An 18749-nucleotide genomic window follows, 5' to 3' on the forward strand; every position below is an offset into this window, starting at 1 on the left:
TAACAGTTTCGAAATAAAGTTTTATTGAGAACAAATATAAAATGTAAATTCTAAACTTGTAATTTATATTTTTTGGAATTTAATATCAATGACATGTCCATAATGTTGTCACTGGTTTTGAGGTGTGGCCTTTGCTCTGTACTTTGTGCTTCGTCTTCTCTAAAAAAATGGTGGCTGGCTATGGAAAGTGTTTTGTGCTCTCTGAATATTTTCTGTTTAATTGAAATTTATAATGTTTTAAATTGAGTTTTGAACAGTTTTATGGTGTTCTAATTTTGTATAAAATTGTTTTGTGTGTATACAAGCCTATAGCCATTGTTTTCAACTATATAAACTGGATAAGTATTTTAGCTTGTAATGATGCTAGGATTTTTAAGTGTGTAAGGTATTGTATTGTTGATTTGTGTTGTATATTGCCAAAATTCTTCTGAAGATTATAAGTTGGTTTGCTCTGAAAACTGGATTTCTCATTCATAGGTGATAGATCCATTCATAGTTTATCAAGAATCTACCACTTTGGAGCTGATAACTTCCTGTAGGTTAATAGGTGTGAAATGCTATCCAACCTATTTAGGAGAAACTGGTAGCACGGCAAATGTTACCCCTGGTGTGGGACTGAATCTCCAAATTGTCCCAAATGGTACGCCCTGGTGTGGGACTCAAACTACAAAATATATTCCTGGTTATAAAAAATTATTGGTAGGATAGATATCTTGATAGGTTATGAATGGTATACTGATGAATGGGAGGTCAGTTCTGGAGTGGTCAAGTTTTAATGAATAGATATCAGTGCATATTACAAAATGGCAAACATTAAAAATGATCTGAATCTTATAGCGTTCTTAACACAAAGGTTTGATGAGCAAAATGCTAAGATTGATAATTTGAAACAAGATCAAAATGCTAGGTTTGATGATATGAAGCAAGAATTTGCTAGCATTAGACTAGAGCAGGTTAGTATAAACCTTCTATTGAAAGATGCACATGAGACATTGATTGATAGTCATGAAGATGAAGGCAAATTGAAGCAGGATGATAGTTGTGTTGAGATACAAGATCAATTATTTCAAGTTTCAGATAATGTAGGCCTAGTTAATGTTATTGAAAAAGTAAATCCTAGTGAGATAGTAGAATTGAGTAATGTAGTAGGTAGGAAGTTGTCTTTATTGAAAGTCAACAGTAAAGAAAGTGGTATTGCCAAATTGAAAGTTAGGAAAACAGTAAATAAAGTGAATGTTTACATGAGACAGGTTTCTGTAGAGGTTAGGAACAATGAAAACAAAATGAATCTTGCTTTGAATCAAGTTGATGAATTCAACTTTCAACTGAAAATTGAAAAGGTGTATGCAAAGCATTATCTAGTGAACATGACTGACTTTTGTAAGCAAAATGGCTTTGTTGAAACAAATGAACCCATGAATAAAATCATGTTCTTGAAGAAAACAAAGCACAAAGTCACCATTGATGTGTTAGTATTCAAAGGTTGTTTCAAGTTGCTTACTTACAAGATGATGACTGTGAATCACATGATGAAAGGGTATTCCCCAGCACACAATGATTAGGAATCCTGTGTTATGCCGGGATTCAGAATAGCATAATCGCTACGCAGTGTATGGTAAGAGTCCATAATTGTTTCTTTTTTTTTCCTGTAGCCTATTTTTCTTGGCCCTTAATCTTTTCAAATTTCGATTCTTTCCTGTCTTTGTGTAATGTTCAGTAAAATTCTTCTATGATGCATATCTTAACCAATCTTGTCCATAGTCATTTAAATTTGTATTTTTTTTCTGAGATAATTTTGGAAGTTAAAATAGTAGCTTATTTTCCTAATCTTTAAATTGTTGATAAAACTTAACTTTTTTAAAATCTATCCATTGTAGTGTAAATAATTGTTTGCTTGCGGTATATTTTTTCATCATGTATTACATATTTTAATTATGTCTTTTTTTTGTCAGGTATTATATTAGGTAACTAGGTTTTTCAGAGCAAATTATGCCCATTTTCTCATCTTTCATTGCATATCATGCCATAAGCCATATGTAATTAGGTTATAGTTTTCTTCTGGGCTTTTAACCCATTTTGCATTTTATATTTTTTTTTGCTGTCCAATACTTTGGATTTTTGGTAGACAAGTAGGTGTGATTCTTTTAGAGGTGTGGGCGTGAACCACATATGGCTGGACTCGATTATCTGACCTACTTGTTTGCGATATAAAAACTTTAAGACTGCAACATCAAATGTTTGTAAACACTTTTGCATACTTTTGTTTTTGTGGTCCAATACTAGAGTCTGCTATCACATTGCCTTACAGACATCTAGGAACTCTCCACCCAGTCACAATAGTCAAAATATTTTTTCCTTCACCAGTTGTTTTTGTGGGAGTGATAGCTCACAGTTATAACAAATTAGAGTCATACTTGGAATCTACAAAATTCCATAGTAGTATATTTTATTAAATATACTTCCTTATGAAAGTTTAGAACTGACATGTAGGATAGGCTCTAATTAATCTTTCTCTTCCTTGTATTATTTAGGAAATTTATTTACTCAATTTTTCTTTTTCTCTTATTTGTATTTTTAGGGAACTTATTTACCCATTATCCATCTTGATCGTCTTTGTATTGTAATCTTGAAATGTTTGTACTTATTATACAGTCTTCTAATTCTGAAATTATTTAAAAAATAAATGGTACAATTTAGAACATGCTGAAATTTAATCTTATGTATAAATTCTTTTGTTATAATAATAATACTTCAAAATTTTTAAGTATTAATGAATTTTGTCGCCATATATATGAGATGTTCAATATGAATTAAAGTTAACTTGAATAATGTTTTCATTAAAAAAACGTCTTGTCATATTATGAATTGAAAGGAGTTAAAGGTTAAAATTTCTCTAAAGTTTTTGTAATTGATGTCTTTTTCTAAATTTTAAAAACTGTTCTATAAATTTTGATATGATTGATTATCGTTTGAAATGGATGCTGGAGTGTATGTAGAATTTTTAGTGGGGTTTGTTGATTAGAATTTTGCTGGTATGTGATTGTTTTTTGAGATGGAAACCCATTATTGCCTAAAGAAGGAATAACAGAGGTTATGACTTAGAGAGGCAGTAATGAGATAATATTTTTTGTGTTGATTACTAATGTTGATTGCCATAGATGAAAAATAATGATTAATAATGTTGATTGCCATAGATGCAGATGATTACTTATGAATATTGATTGCCTTTGAAGCAAAATATTATTGATGTTTTGAATGATTTCTTGTTTAATGATTGATAGTAAAGTTTTGTCATGAAATGTAGTTTGTGTTTAGAACATTAAAAAGTCGAAATAAACTATAGTATCCAACAAACGATGATTAATAATATTAAATAATTTGTTTTTTATACAATATTTGAACAAAAAAAATTAAAATGAAAATTTATAAATGTGTCCACATAAATAATTTTGAATCCCTGAATGATAAATCATAAATGTGAAATGAATTTGCTATAAATGCTATAAATGCTATAAATGAAATGGTATACTAAATGATAATGGAATGCAGATATATTGTATTATGAAATGATTGTGAATAGAAGACCAATTGTCTGAAATTATTGAAATATGCATTGAAATTATTTTTGTTGTGATGATCTGATGTTTTTTACAATTTTGATAATGATACAGAGTGTAATGAAATTTATGTAACATGTATTTGTTTATGTTCTAAATTTTGAAGAATGGATTGAATTTTGTTATTTGAACAGTGAATAAATGGAAATGAAATTTTTTTTTATTAAAATTTTATAATTGATGTCTCCAAATTTCACAATATATGTATTGCTGACTGTATAATAAGATGTTAACAAATTTCATTTTTATATTGATTATATACTTGTAAATAATTTTCATGTGTATTAGATTGTATTGGTAGCCTAATAAAAATTTTCTTTTTAGTTTATAAACATTTTAAGATAACAGGTACAGCGTGGACATTAACATCGAAATAATTATCACGTGAATCTCGAAATCAGCAACAAGTGAACGCTATGAAGAGTGTTAAGAACATTTGGGTGATTTTCGAACTAGTGTGACTCATTAATTGACTATCAGCGCCAATGTCGATGCCAATGCCAACACCAATATCTACACAAATAACTACGCCAATATCTACGCTGATGCTTATGCCAATGTCAATGCCAATAACTACACCGATGTCTACACCAATGTCGACGCCAATATCTACACCAATAACTAGGCCAATGTCTACGACGATGCCTGTGCCGATGCCAATGCCAATATCTACGTTGATGTCTACGCCGATGCTTGTGCCGATGCCAATGCCTGCGCCAATGTTGACAATGCCAACGCCAATGCCGACACCAAAGCATACGCCAATGACAATACCAACGCCTATTGCTGACCATGTAACTCAAACTTCAACACTACCACATTACCTGGAGGTAATTACCATCCATGTTCACATTCACAACTTTGAATTCAGAATAACAGTCACAGTATCATGAAAGAATTGATTCAAAAAATCCTCTCCTAAATTATTCCTGTATGCAGAACTCTAAACCTTGAAAGCTGAAAATATCAAAAAACCAAATCTTACCTAAACTGAAACTCACACTTAACTGAAATTCATACTGAGTGCCTTAACGGACTGTTTTCCAAAATTTGCATCGATAAAATCAACCGCATCAATAGTGAAAGAAATGAACATTTTTTGATTTATTAAAATTTTATGTGAAAATTAAATGTAACAATTCATCAATTCATTTAAAAAAAAAAATTTTTTTTTTGTTCAACATGATAAATTTTCATGCAATAAAAAATTGAATTTTTTCATCTATTAAATTTATGTGCAATTTCAAAAACTATTCTTTATATATATAAAATTTTCTGTTGAGATATTTTCTTTAAATCATAAAGCTGAATCAAAAGTAATTTTGATATTCTATACTTTGAAATATTGTTCGGAAACGTATAACAAATGCTATTGATGAATTTTTATAATAATTTTCAATTATAGTTGTCATGTAATGTTTTTATAGAAAAATTGTTACTGTTCTCAAATTTAATTTCAACAATTTCCATTTGTTTCAATGTAATTTTTTTTCTTTAAATTCTCAAACAGTACAATTTTTTATGTCAAGAGGGGGGTATTTGTAATATTACATTTTTTCTCGATTGGAATCGAATCTTCAATTTGAGATCTATAAAACTTGATAGTAAATATCAGAGTAATCGATATGCGGACAACTTTTTACTGAGAATTTATCATAAATAATTGTGTTGCATTCCATGGTATCACCAAAACAGAGAAACAGAATTAATAGATTATTTAAATATAGATGATATATAAATTCAAAATAACAGTTTCGAAATAAAGTTTTATTGAGAACAAATATAAAATGTAAATTCTAAACTTGTAATTTATAATTTTTTGGAATTTAATATCAATGACATGTCCATAACGTTGTCACTGGTTTTGAGGTGTGGCCTTTGCTCTGTACTTTGTGCTTCGTCTTCTCTAAAAAAATGGTGGCTGGCTATGGAAAGTGTTTTGTGCTCTCTGAATATTTTCTGTTTAATTGAAATTTATAATGTTTTAAATTGAGTTTTGAACAGTTTTATGGTGTTCTAATTTTGTATAAAATTGTTTTGTGTGTATACAAGCCTATAGCCATTGTTTTCAACTATATAAACTGGATAAGTATTTCAGCTTGTAATGATGCTAGGATGTTTAAGTGTGTAAGGTATTGTATTGTTGATTTGTGTTGTATATTGCCAAAATTCTTCTGAAGATTATAAGTTGGTTTGCTCTGAAAACTGGATTTCTCATTCATAGGTGATAGATCCATTCATAGTTTATCAAGAATCTACCACTTTGGAGCTGATAACTTCCTGTAGGTTAATATGTGTGAAATGCTATCCAACCTATTTAGGAGAAATTGGTAGCACGGCACTATATAACAGCTGTTTCATGTTATCATGGATAATAAAAACCAATTTGATTTGATTTGATTTATTATATTATTGGAATCATTTCTTGTTTGTGATTTTCCCTGATAATATACATAAATACATTGAAATATTTGATCCTGTACTCCAAACAATATTATTACTGGAAAAATTAACTCCTATCTAGAATCAAAATAAATATATTTAAATCTCAAGAATGAAGAATCATGATTTTCATTATTTTGTCTATGCATGAACCATTTTATTAACAGCCTTCAGCACTTACTGGATCTATATAATACTAGTCGTCAGGCTCGCTTCGCTTGCCATATCCGTTTAGCCAGACATTCAGTCTGTTTGGACTGGATCGTCCTAACATATGATAAAAATGCTCAAATGGAAAATGCAGGCGAGCGAAGAGAGCCTGCTGATCTCATTCTTGGACAATCCAGTTGGTGGTCCAGGGGGCGGAGCCCTCTGGCTAGACGGATATGGCGAGCGAAGCGAGCCTGAGCCTGACGGCTAGTAGTGATATAATATCCCCAGGAATAGCTCTGATTGAAGTAGCAGTACCCAATCAATTTTTCCGCGATAAATCAGGACCTCCTAAATAGGTATTTAGGAGGTACTGGATAAATTGGTATTTAGGAGGTCCTGGATAAATGCATTTCAATCTTCAACTTGATGCCAACCTAACAAAGTCAATGCCAATCTGACAAAATTTTTAATTTAGTTACCAGAACAACTGTTTCGAAGAGGTACACTCTCTAGATTATAGTTCTATATTAACATTATGAAATTTGAATTGTATACAAAGTACTTGAAGCCGAATAAGTGAACTGCAACTCACTGCCAACACACAAGGTTTCTTATGTTGGCAGTGCCAAATATTACATTGATAGTATTGTTGTACTCAAGTTAAAATCAATGTCTATTTGTATTGTATACTCTTGTAATTAATATTGTACAAATATGTATTTGTAATTTTGGCAATAAATTCAATTCAATTAACATATGGTATGGACATTTCAATTATAATTTCAAGATATTGGAATAAGAAGAATATACATGCTAAAAGACGATCTTTAAACCCTTAAAAACCACCCTTACAGTTAAAATATCACCAAAAGATTTCTTAGTGCGCCTCTAAAGGGCCAACTGTACATACCTATCAAATTTGAACGTTTTTGGTCCAGTAGATTTTTAGTTCTGCGAGTGAGTGAGTGAGTGAGTGAGCCAGTCAGTCAGTGAGTGGGTCAGTCAGTGAGTGAGTGCCATTTCGCTTTTATATATATAGATAGTGCATTCATATATTAATGAACTTGTATGTCGATTTAGAAGAATTAGTCAAATGAAGTGTTCTTTGATAACACTGTTGAAGCAATAGATTACCATCTATAGCCAGGCTACTCAAAAGCAGATCAGTCATGTTAGAACAGCCGCAGAATGAGTAGACAATGCAGTGTATAATAATAATAATAATAATAATAATAATAATGGACTTTTCTAGGAAGAGAAGACTGATGTGAGAGTGAGTGCGCGTGTCAATTATTGTGATAGTGGTGCTACTGAAGTAATGAACTTCTTTCTCTAGAAAGAGAAGACTGATGTGAGAGAGCGCATCGATTGAGAGAGAGTAGAGCTATGAAGACCAATGTTTGTGAGCCAGCATGCTTTTTACTCCGTTCCCCATCTCATCAGTTAAATTTACCTAGTACTACACTTTTTGAACAGCCTTCCTAGAGATGGCACTTGAGAGAAAAGGTTGTGATCTAATACTGATAGCCCTATCTCATTCAAATCCGTTTTTCAACTTTCAAAATAAATAATCGTACTCAAGAGCTGCAACAACCTGCTTTAATGTATGAGTACGAGAGAGAAGGGAATCCCACATGGTAGGCCTGGGTCACTCACTCTGCCTTACACATTTTTGGCTGTAGCTTAGCATTGGACAGCCCGGTCCAGTTAGTATAGAGTTCACTGGCCTTGAGTAGCTACTCTATTCTATAGGTCGTGAAAACTAGTTTATAGCGAGCGCCTTTGCTCTTCTTTTCGCTCTTTCTCTCACACAATTATCTCACAGGCTCTCTGGATTCTGTGAAATCTTACAGCACTGTGCTCCATAAGAGCAATGATACAATCTGTTTGCACAGACTATATAGCTCAATTTGCGAAGTACATTACATCATTAAAGCATCCTTACCAGTTACCACACAGACAGAATCGGGAATAAGAAACATGACCTTTTACTGATAATTTATTATATATCTCTACACTTTTTGTATATCCCCTGCACTTGAGATTACGCTAGTATAACTATGTTGGAAAACATCACTGACCATGACTCCCAACATCAGTAGATGTACCATTTATTCAAACTCAAATTCAATTCATTTACAGCCAACAATACAAATTGTAAAACAAGGCAGAATATTATAAAGTTACACAAAATGTTGTATGAGTAATTATTTTAATAGTTGATACAAGCACTTAAACTACTAATGTTCAGACGAGACTATCAATGTTCCTCTTTGTTGTCTGGTGTTGTGTGGTGGAGGGGGCAATTGAAGGGTGATGCGTATAGCATAATCGCGCCAGTTGCCGTTTGCGAGCCAATCGAACAGCTCACTTCTCATAATGTCGATTTTTGCAAAGTGATCTATTGATTTATTGTGATTTATTACAAGTGTCGTCTCGTCTCGTATCGTGATCTGGACCCGGGATCCTAGAAGCAAGGAGGATTTGGACATGAAGGTAGGCCTATGTTATTGTGCACTTAGCCATTTAAATTGTTCAACTTGGCTAATCTGTTTCTACTACGTTAGAAAGAAGAAGCTGAATGAAGAGTTTTGATCAAATCGAATAATTTTTATTGACCAAAAAACAATGCATTATGAACAACTCACAATATCCATCTAATAATTTCGGATAACAATTATTATATGTTCAATAAAAAAGTTTTAAAACTAGTAGTAAGCTTTACAACTGATATATACATTAAGAAAAAAAGCCGTTTCTGGAACAATGAAAGTACTACTTGCTGAATTATGTATTATAATTCGCGTGCAAGTAGGACTACAGCTTGAAAAAAAGTTTTGTAATGCTTCATTCACACACACACATTCACACAACTTTCACTCCAACAATAGCAATTAGTGCAAGGATTAAGATATTTTTTATACAATACCGAGAGTCCTGAAAAGATCCATTTAGGTTCTCAGAGAGGAGAAAATGTTGAAATAAGTTCTAGAAAATGTAATATTTTTAACAGTTTGAAAGCTTTGAGAATAATTAACCAAAACAATTATGAAGTTATAAGTAAGCTGAACCATTCTAGATGAGAAAGAACAGTCAGAAATTCTTGTATTGAGTGAGCATGGTTTAAAAAAATTGAAATTGCTTCTCTGATTGTTGATAATATGTCTCTAGTCTGTAGTTATTGTCGAGTCGATGTGAGAAAGAAAGGTGAAGCTGTGTTTGTGAGTCCTAGGTTTTTGGATATTACTTGCTTAAGGTACTGAAATGAATATTGCCAACTTATGTAACACTAAACATATTTAAATGTGTGGTTTTAGTTTCAATATTGGTTAAGATTCTTTAATCATTGTAGGTCTATAACACATTGTAGGTCTCTCCACGTGTGTCAAATCTATTTTTTGATGGCCTTGAATATTGTTTTATGAAATTATAAGAACGGTTTCTGATGAAATTATTGTTCCTGGCGATTTAAACGAAAATTCAAATTCAATGCTGTGAATCACCCCAAAGACTTCTGCTACTGCAAATATTGACAACAGGTTTAAGAACTAGATGGTAATTCGATGAGAACTACTACTTGGTAATTCGATGAGATCTACATCTGAGAGCTACTATGGCTTCGTATAAAATGAGCGCTGGTATCCAGATATTGTCAGTTTGGTGTAAATGCCTACAGGAGTACCGGGTTCGATTCCCGGGCTGGCAGATAATTTTTGGATAGTAGCTCTCATCGAATTTCCATCTAGACGATAGAACCCTGTTGTCGATATTTGTACTAGCAGAAGTCTTCGGGGTGATTTACAGCATTTAATTTGGATTTTCTTTCAATAATAATTGAATAAATATTCTATTCCAGAGTTGGACTAATCTAAACAAGCATACAAATATGATTTTTTCTAAGATTACGTCGCAAGGACTCCAGTTATGGAGTATGAGACAAGTCAGGTCAATAATTCCATATAATCAACACTAAGTTTACAAGATTCAACACTAAATTAATCAAACCTAGTCTTGGTTTGAAAGAAACTCTTTCACAATATAAAATACTCTATCAACTAAATAGTTTTTCATATGTTTTTTGGAGATCTTCGTCATTACTTTTAAGAAGTTGTGATAGCCTGTTATAAAATTTCCTTCCAATACAATCAGTTTTTCTCAATTAACCTACTATTGTGGGTCATCATATCAACTGACCTTTTGAGTTGTAGGAATTGACATTTTTTACCATTTATTATTAATTGTCCTTGACTCAGGAATTGAGCAATTGATTGCACTCCAGTAGAAGCATTCATTTCCAAACCATTTAATGAATAAAGATAGAGATTTTATTCGCTAAAAATGAGCGATTAGCGTCTAGAAGATGCCATTGGCAAACAGTTTATCGAGATTGATATTAAATTTGATAAGTGCCCGTATTGTTTCAGACGATGTGAGCAAAATGTAACGTTTTCCCAGCCACCCTTACTTCATACGAATAATCGTCCGAAACTAAAATTCATGTTCCTGATAAGTTTCTACTCGCTCTTAAGACTTCATGATTGTTTTGAAGCTCAGAAATCGTACCGTACAATGATTGGTCGATCTTTGTTTGAATTTTTGCCCAATTTATGGGCTCTTACAATATCCTGTTGTTGAAGATTCACTCTCATTTGCTCTGTAATAATTCTGGTAATCAAATTTTCAGCTTCTCCCGTTGACCTCTCCAGGTCTCTTCTCTACACCAAAGAAAATTGGATATGACCTCCTTAAATGACTTTCAAGAATTTTAATCTTACGGCACAGAAAAGTATATTCATCCTCTATCGACGATTATTTCAATCAGAAATTCAGTTTCCTCTTTGACACCACATAGATTATGTCGTTCGATATTTGAGCCACTGAGTCCCTAATCACTCCTATATACACTTTTACAGAGTCATTGTTCTTTCAACCACACGTCCTGTAGAGTACTGTAAAGCCCGCTACACAAAATCGATTTCTGGATGTTCGATTTTTTGCCGTCCGTATGAGTTCTACGGGATTGAACGGAACTTGACAAACTCCGGTTCAATCTTATAGAATTTATAAGAACGGCAAAAAATCGTAAGTTCAAAAATCGATGTGTGTGTAATTAGCCTATCTCCATTTTCCGGCCCCGGTTTTAACTCGACGCCACTAATAACTATGAGCTATATAATTACGTAAAACCACGAGAAAACCTTCACATAATACAATGAAACTAGTGAATTCACAATTCGAAAAAAAATCAGTACGGAATAGCCCGATTCTCACGTGGTAACTTGCAACGATTCTTACATTGTAACTTGCAGCGTCTATAAAATTGTTAAGCGATAACACAGCATTTTTGACTGTCCGGCACGCTATCTCAGAAAAAAAGATATTAATTAAAAATTGAAAATTCAAATTATTAATTGAAAATTTGATTTAATCGGAGGCTCTTCTCCTGCTTCTCATGCTGTATAATTTTGACTATTTGGGAGGACCCAAGCTCGAATGAAGAATGCAGGCGAACGAAGCGAGTCTACTGTTCTCATCACTGGATGATTTGGATTCAAGCGCGGTTCAGGGGGTGGAGCCTCCTGGCTAGACATATAAGGCGAGCGAAGCGAGCTTATCTGCTAGTAAGGTATATTTATAACGAACGTGGTTCAGAATTTTTTGTTACGTTTGATAACTATGATGCTCATTGATTCATACTGATGGATATTTCCCTGAAAATGATCTTCTACTTTAAAAAGTCATGGCCCAATGTCATTAAATAACTTGGTAATCCTGTATAATGGATGCTTGATCAACCACCTGAATATGAATTACTCAACATTGCTTTATAATTTCTTTGTTATACAAAGTGGGTCAAAAGTCCGAGAACGGCTTATTATCTCATACACAAAGGTAATTTTGAGGGTGGGTGTGATTGGGGATCCTACTCAAATTGAAAAAAAACTACTTTACAATGACTTTAAAAATCTGGACCGCCATATTGAATACAACTTCATTTCTTTCAAATAGGAAGGTGGTCATGCGATAGATGGTTTTAATAGGGAATTTCAAGAAAAAATGAATGGTGGAAACCGCATATCGATATATCAAACCGTTACTGCTTTGAATAGTATTGATTAATAATGTGAATATCTTCTGAACGGTTTGAGATATCGATATGCGGTTTTCGCCATTCATTTTTTATTGAAATTTCGTGTCGAAATCATGTATCGCATGACCACCTTCCTATTTAAAAAAATGAAGTTGTATTAAATATGGCGGATCCAAGATGGCGGACCAGATTTTTAAAGTCATTGTAAAGAAGTTTTTTTTTATTTGAGTAGGATCCCTAATCACACCCACCGTCAAATTATCTTTGTGTATGAGATATTAAGCCGTTCTCTGACTTTTCACCCACTCTGTATATATTGATTACTAGACAGTACACCGCCAGCTTTCTAAGCCTCTCCCTTCAATGGAAAGCATATACCAGCTTATAAGGCCGTTACTGGTGATCTAGACCTGTAATTTCGCGTATGTTCAAGGTTCGAGACACAGCGCCACCATTCCGTGTTCTGGAGAAATGCCAAGAGCTGTGCTTACGAGATCGCACAGCCACAAACAACCTGGTGCGAACATGCACCTCCTTCGACTTCCAGCCTGGCAGTCGTATTGCCTCGTTCAGTGGGTCAGTGGTCGAGTATGAGGAGTCCACTTGCTACCTCACTCGTGAGCAGGCTCATCCTGAGGGCATTGGCAATCTTGTCTTGGTGCCAAACAGTGTTCACTATACCGAAGTCTGCCTCTCATGTAAGTAAATCATCTACTTCAATTCAAATAATTCAAGGAACACTGTATTGAATGATTATTGTATTGTATTAAACCAATAAATTGATGTCTGGATGAATGAATGAATGAATGAATAAATAAATGGAAGAATAAATGAAAGAATGAATGAATGGATGAATTAATGAATGATGAATGAATGGATGAATGAATGAAAAAATAAATGGACATCTGACTAAATAGATGGATGGATTAATTTTGGAAATAAATAGATTATTTTTATGGAATGGGAGCTATGTACCCATCGGAGAGAAGAGTGTTCCATGAAAATTCCCCTCCCCATCTCATGTCATTCTGCATTCGTTATCCGCTACAAAAAAGGCATAATATTATGGTTCAGGGAGGGTGTGAACCACAAATCTGCTTATGGAAGAGACACACTGAATCCTGAAACCAGCCTTGATGCTATTGTAATTTCTTTTATCATAGAACTTTATTTTCAAGTTGAAATTCTCAATAGTTTCGAACAATTAAAAAAATTTGATCATTTAAAAACATGCGTTGTTTCATTTGGTGAATCGGAAGCTCTTCTCATGCTTATCAGGAACATGCCTCATTTCTTTTGAGAGAAGGAAACTATCAAAATGAATGAACACTTAAATGATAGTTGAGCGGTTTGGGAACAAGGTTTTACACTGTATAATAATGATGTTATATAGAGTACGAGCCCCTAGACTCGCCTTTTTCGTCAGAAATATAGAAACATGCTGAAAAACGTCAATTTTGAGCGAACATTGAAGTTCTTCCAACATAAGATTTTTAGACCTTAGCTCAGCCTCTATACTGGATTTGGACGTTTCTGTCAATCTTTACTCGGAAAGATTAGAAAAAACTGAAAAACGCATATTTTGGGCCTATGTTTGGCGATTTTCTTAAGCCCTATCAATACAACATTATTTTACACCTCAGATGAATCTGTTTACTGAATTTCAACATTTTCTGTAAATTAGTTTTAAAAAATAATGCTAAGAAAACGAATAAAAATACTGGAAAACGCTGAAAACGCGAATTTTGGCGTATACTTGGCGCTATTTCAAACCCTCACTTATTCAACATTTTAACAACTAAGCTGAACATCTAAACTGGATTTGAACATTTTCTGTCGATTTTGTTCATGAAGATTCTCATAAAACGCTGAACTGAACATACCCAACTTATCGAATTTGAACGTTTTTGTTGACGAGTGAGAGTTATTCCGCTTTTATATAGATAAAGTTGGAATTATTATATCTGCAGCTTGTGCAATTTTTTGACGTAGTAAGAGTCAAGAGATTCCTCCTAACAGTGCTAGTATTTTTCCTTACAATATTGGATTTTTCCAAAAAACGATATTTAATAATCTGCCAATTCTGATTTTTTTGGATTTTATTCTTCAGTTTGTACTTTATTAGTGTGAAAAACTGGTTCTAATTCGGGCTCAATTGATTGATTGTGGTATAAATCACAGCTCTTTGTGTTACCCTTCACATCCTCACACACCCACCACACAAATCGAAACGTAAGTGAGCCCCATCAGCAAAAAATCTCCAAAGCTTTTTTGAGAATGCTCAATGTTTGAGTGTAACTTATCTAACTTAAGTATAAGTATATAAGTTTAATTATATTATAGTATTAGTATAAGTATAAGTAATTGAATATACTCAAGTAACTTAAGTATAACTTGACCCAAAAAACAAAATGATAATAATAATATGATATATAAATACCGGGTCCGGCATAAAAACCTGAAGATTTTTGAGTGATAATAAGTGTGTTTCGTACATTTGAAACATGTAATATATCAAATTAGAAGAACAAATTTGGCAATTTACAGTGAATTACATAGATTACTCAAAACGTTTTTTATTTGAAGATTATGTCATTCAAATGATTTCTGTTACTTTTCACACACTCAACCTAGTTCTATATTTTGCCATTGCTCGCTCAATCATCACTAATCTTGTAGAATTGCTTTGCTTTCTCGTTGAATAACTTCCTTCAGTTCTGTGGATTATTGACTGCTCAATACCGGTTATTTCGTTTATCCACAAGTCCCGACAAATGAAAATGTGCTTCATCACTTGAAAGAATAACGTCATCCTGGTGAACATTTTTGAGAATGATCTCGCAAGCGGCTTTGCGATGTTCCCAATCATTTGTATTGTTCACTAACATCTTATACGGATGGAATTTCAGGTCGGAATGAAAAATTCGTCGTACTCTTCGATCAGAAATGGCTAGTGCAACAGTATGTTAGGCTGCTGAACCTCGTGGAGACCGTGGAACAGCTACTCTTACCGCGTTAATGTTCTCATGCGTTCTCACAGTCCGTGTGAGAATTATTTTTATTATTAAAATAAGCTTGAATCACAAACGCTCGATGTTCACTTGACCACGACATACTGGCTACTGAAATGGCAAGAATGGACCCCTCGATGAACAACATTCCCGCCTTTTCAATGACAGTGGTGCCAACATAACAATTGCTACATAATCGTCAGACTAATATGCCGGTCTCTGTATGATAATATTATTAAATAACACCAACCAGAGCCTTGGTTATTAATATACTAGCTGGCCCGGCGAACTTCGTAACGCCAAACAGTTAATGCATCTCATGACAAACTTTAGCTGGATGCACACCTGAGGAGGCGCGATGCGGCATTTTGCATCCAGGTGCTTCTTGCTTATTTGTTTGAATGTAAGCACTCACACACACTGATTCAGACATGGCGTGGAACAGTGTGATAAAGCAATCTCCATAAGATCAACACTTTGTATCACCAAGCCGCGCCTCCTCAGGTGTGCTTAGTCTTCGCTTAATCTGATTCACTATATTTTTATGAAAATTATCCATCAATCAGTATTTCATATCTCAATATGGACTTCCTATGTGCTAGTTGTACAGCATTTTGTATTTTTAGATATAGTTGAATGCACCTTGCTGGGGAATTGAATGGTATATCTCCTTGCTGCTGATTTTCTCGTGCATATTCTAAATTTACAGCATTCCGAGTTCTACGTCCCAAGTTTGGACGTCGTTTGCACCGTGGCATTATTTCATTTTATTTATTCATAGACAATAGATACAATGCAGGTAAAAAGAACAGGCATTCGCCCAAAACTGCTTTAAACCTAAATTTGGAATACACGGTCTAGAGGTTATGTAAAATAATAACTTAATTCACACACTATTTTAAGTCCAAAAAATGTATGTACTACAATAATTTTGGATTTATCAGATTAATTAATTTCAAAATACAAATCCAAAACAAAATCTTACTTCACAATCACAAAAAATATTAAAAATTTCACTTAAATCCACAAATTATACTCATGTTAAAATTCGAAACATGTTAGAATAATTATTATTAGAATTAAATTTTGTGAATCAGTAAAGAGAGAATAGAAAAACAGATCTACCGACGGCTGTTGGATGACGCGATGATTATAACAGCTGATTTTTATTTCTGTGTGAGGCCAGCTCACAAATCTTCTCCCATAAGGATTACATGTAAACTTTGAAGGACTGTAGGAAAGAGTCCTGAAGTCGGATTATAAATTTGATAGGCCATAAACCTGGTCCTAAACATAACAAACACAACTAAAAAAATCATCAAATTCGGTGCATACATAAAAAAGTTATTGAACGTCAAAATTTGAGGCTCGATTTTTATTTATATAGATAATAGTATGTTTCGAGGGAATAAATTGAGAACAAAAAAATTAAAACTTCTTCGGGACTCGAACCTAGTATCTTTCACTTTGAAGCCGAGCTCTTTACCCTTACACCATGAGTGCTATTGGAATGTATTGTCTTGTAACAACCTTATAGCCTCCATCACATTATCCTTTCTCTTACTGGAACAGTTTGTGTCATCCCATAGTCTACCTAGCCTATCTTTTCAGTGATAGAATGGAAATAAATGTGGCATATTTCATTTAAAAAAGATTCAATTCGTTTCTGTCTGATGATTCATAACGATATCCATTAATTTTTGCATCAATTTATGAAGTGATATAAATAAATTGCAGAAAATGCCCGCAATATTCAAATATGCTGTTAAATTTTGGACTGCGATTGATTTCACCCCCAAAATAGCTAGAAAATGATTATTTATAGCACTTTGTTTAAAATAATCTGACACGTATTATTTAAAATGTTTGTTCAAAAAGCTGAATAATATAGCTCTTCAATTGGGTTCAACAAATTTTCGTTTCTGATACACGGATTTCAGTAGGCTACATACGGTACCGTACCGGTACCTAACCTTCATCATACTTGAAAACATCTCTTATGTTGGGAAAAAGTTGTCAATATTTCACCGATTTAGGAATTTGTCAGTGAAATAATATAGTATGTTGGCTATATTGCTATTATTGATTTCATTTCAAAACTCTTACATAATTTAACTTACCGCTCGTACCGGCGGCGATAGTGTTGTATGGTAGATGATTTTAGTGTTAAATATCGTATTTAAAGATGACAAAAACAGCTTTTCGGGAATTTGAAAGATTGAGAATCAATAAAATGTTGATATTCAAAACTTAACAACTCACAATAATATAATATTATCACAATCGCTATAAGCTGCCAGCATTTGTATCAAAACTCCGGTATTGAAACATGAGCTTCCTGTATCGGAACACATATTGCAACATATTGTTACCAGCGTATCAATTTCTCTATGAGCTTCCTTTATACAAACACATCCACAACAATGTATGCATCTACAATGCCGTATGATGTTCCATGAATCAAATTTAAACATTAATTCTGAAAAATCTAGAAAGAAAATTGAAATTTGGTCATCGAGGTGCACGATTTTGATATTTTTAGAATCTATGTTCAAAATTTGGAGATCTAAAGCTGGGTTTACACGCTTAAGCCATTTGCGCAAACTGGCTTGCGCAAGCCAAATTTGCGCAAACGAGCGAAATAACATTCTTCTGTTCACACGCTCAGTTCAGTTTGTGCAATTTGACTTGTGAATTTCACTGATACTAACCTAAAAACCAGCTAAACTGCTATCAGTAGCAGTTATCTATGGTAGCAGTAGCTATCCATATCAGTTTTGATCTATATCAGATTGTTATCCAATCCATATCACTCTACAGTTTGTGCAATTTGACTTGTGAATTTCACTGATACTAACCTAAAAACCAGCTAAACTGCTATCAGTAGCAGTTATCCATGGTAGCAGTAGCTATCCATATCAGTTTTGATCTATATCAGATTGTTATCCAATCTATATCACTCTACAGTCTGTCTCCCTGTCATCTTCTTGGTCAAATGATCGCATTTTTTGGCATGAGATTTAGCCTTGCGATCACTGTATTCTTTTGGAACGGAAAATTTTAAAATACAGATAAATGAAAAATTCATAATAATGTGAATAGTAAAATTATATGAGAAGCTTTTCCGAACTTGAGCTAATGAAGACTTTTCTAAGGTCAACAATGTCCTATGAACATGGGTTCCTGAGCGGTCTGAGTGGTTTAGCGAACATAAAATAGCTCAGCTCCTAGATCTTGAACAATTGGTGAAGGAATTTTCCCATGCAAAGGCCAGACGAGTTCTACTTAATTGAACAGGTGTATTAAACAAACTTGTGTTGTAGAAATTGTAGTTTCAATTACTTAGCAAGTTAAGTGAGCCAAGTTATACTCTCTTGCAGTCTACGTCTGTGCAAAGGCTAAAAACAAACTTTCTACTGGTGATATGTTTCAAAG

General features: G+C 33.4%; 1 protein-coding gene across 1 annotated transcript in view; it reads left to right on the plus strand.

Moving 5' to 3' along the window:
• LOC111054701 overlaps positions 1 to 18749 on the plus strand; it is a 248893-nt gene that overhangs the window by 30470 nt on the left and 199674 nt on the right. The window contains exon 3 of the mRNA XM_039441977.1: positions 12737 to 13001. Coding sequence (XP_039297911.1) covers positions 12737 to 13001 — 265 coding nt within the window. The remainder of the gene's footprint in view (positions 1 to 12736; positions 13002 to 18749) is intronic.

This window comes from Nilaparvata lugens, chromosome X (genome assembly GCF_014356525.2).
Source record: "Nilaparvata lugens isolate BPH chromosome X, ASM1435652v1, whole genome shotgun sequence".
Taxonomy (NCBI): Eukaryota; Metazoa; Arthropoda; class Insecta; order Hemiptera; family Delphacidae; genus Nilaparvata; species Nilaparvata lugens.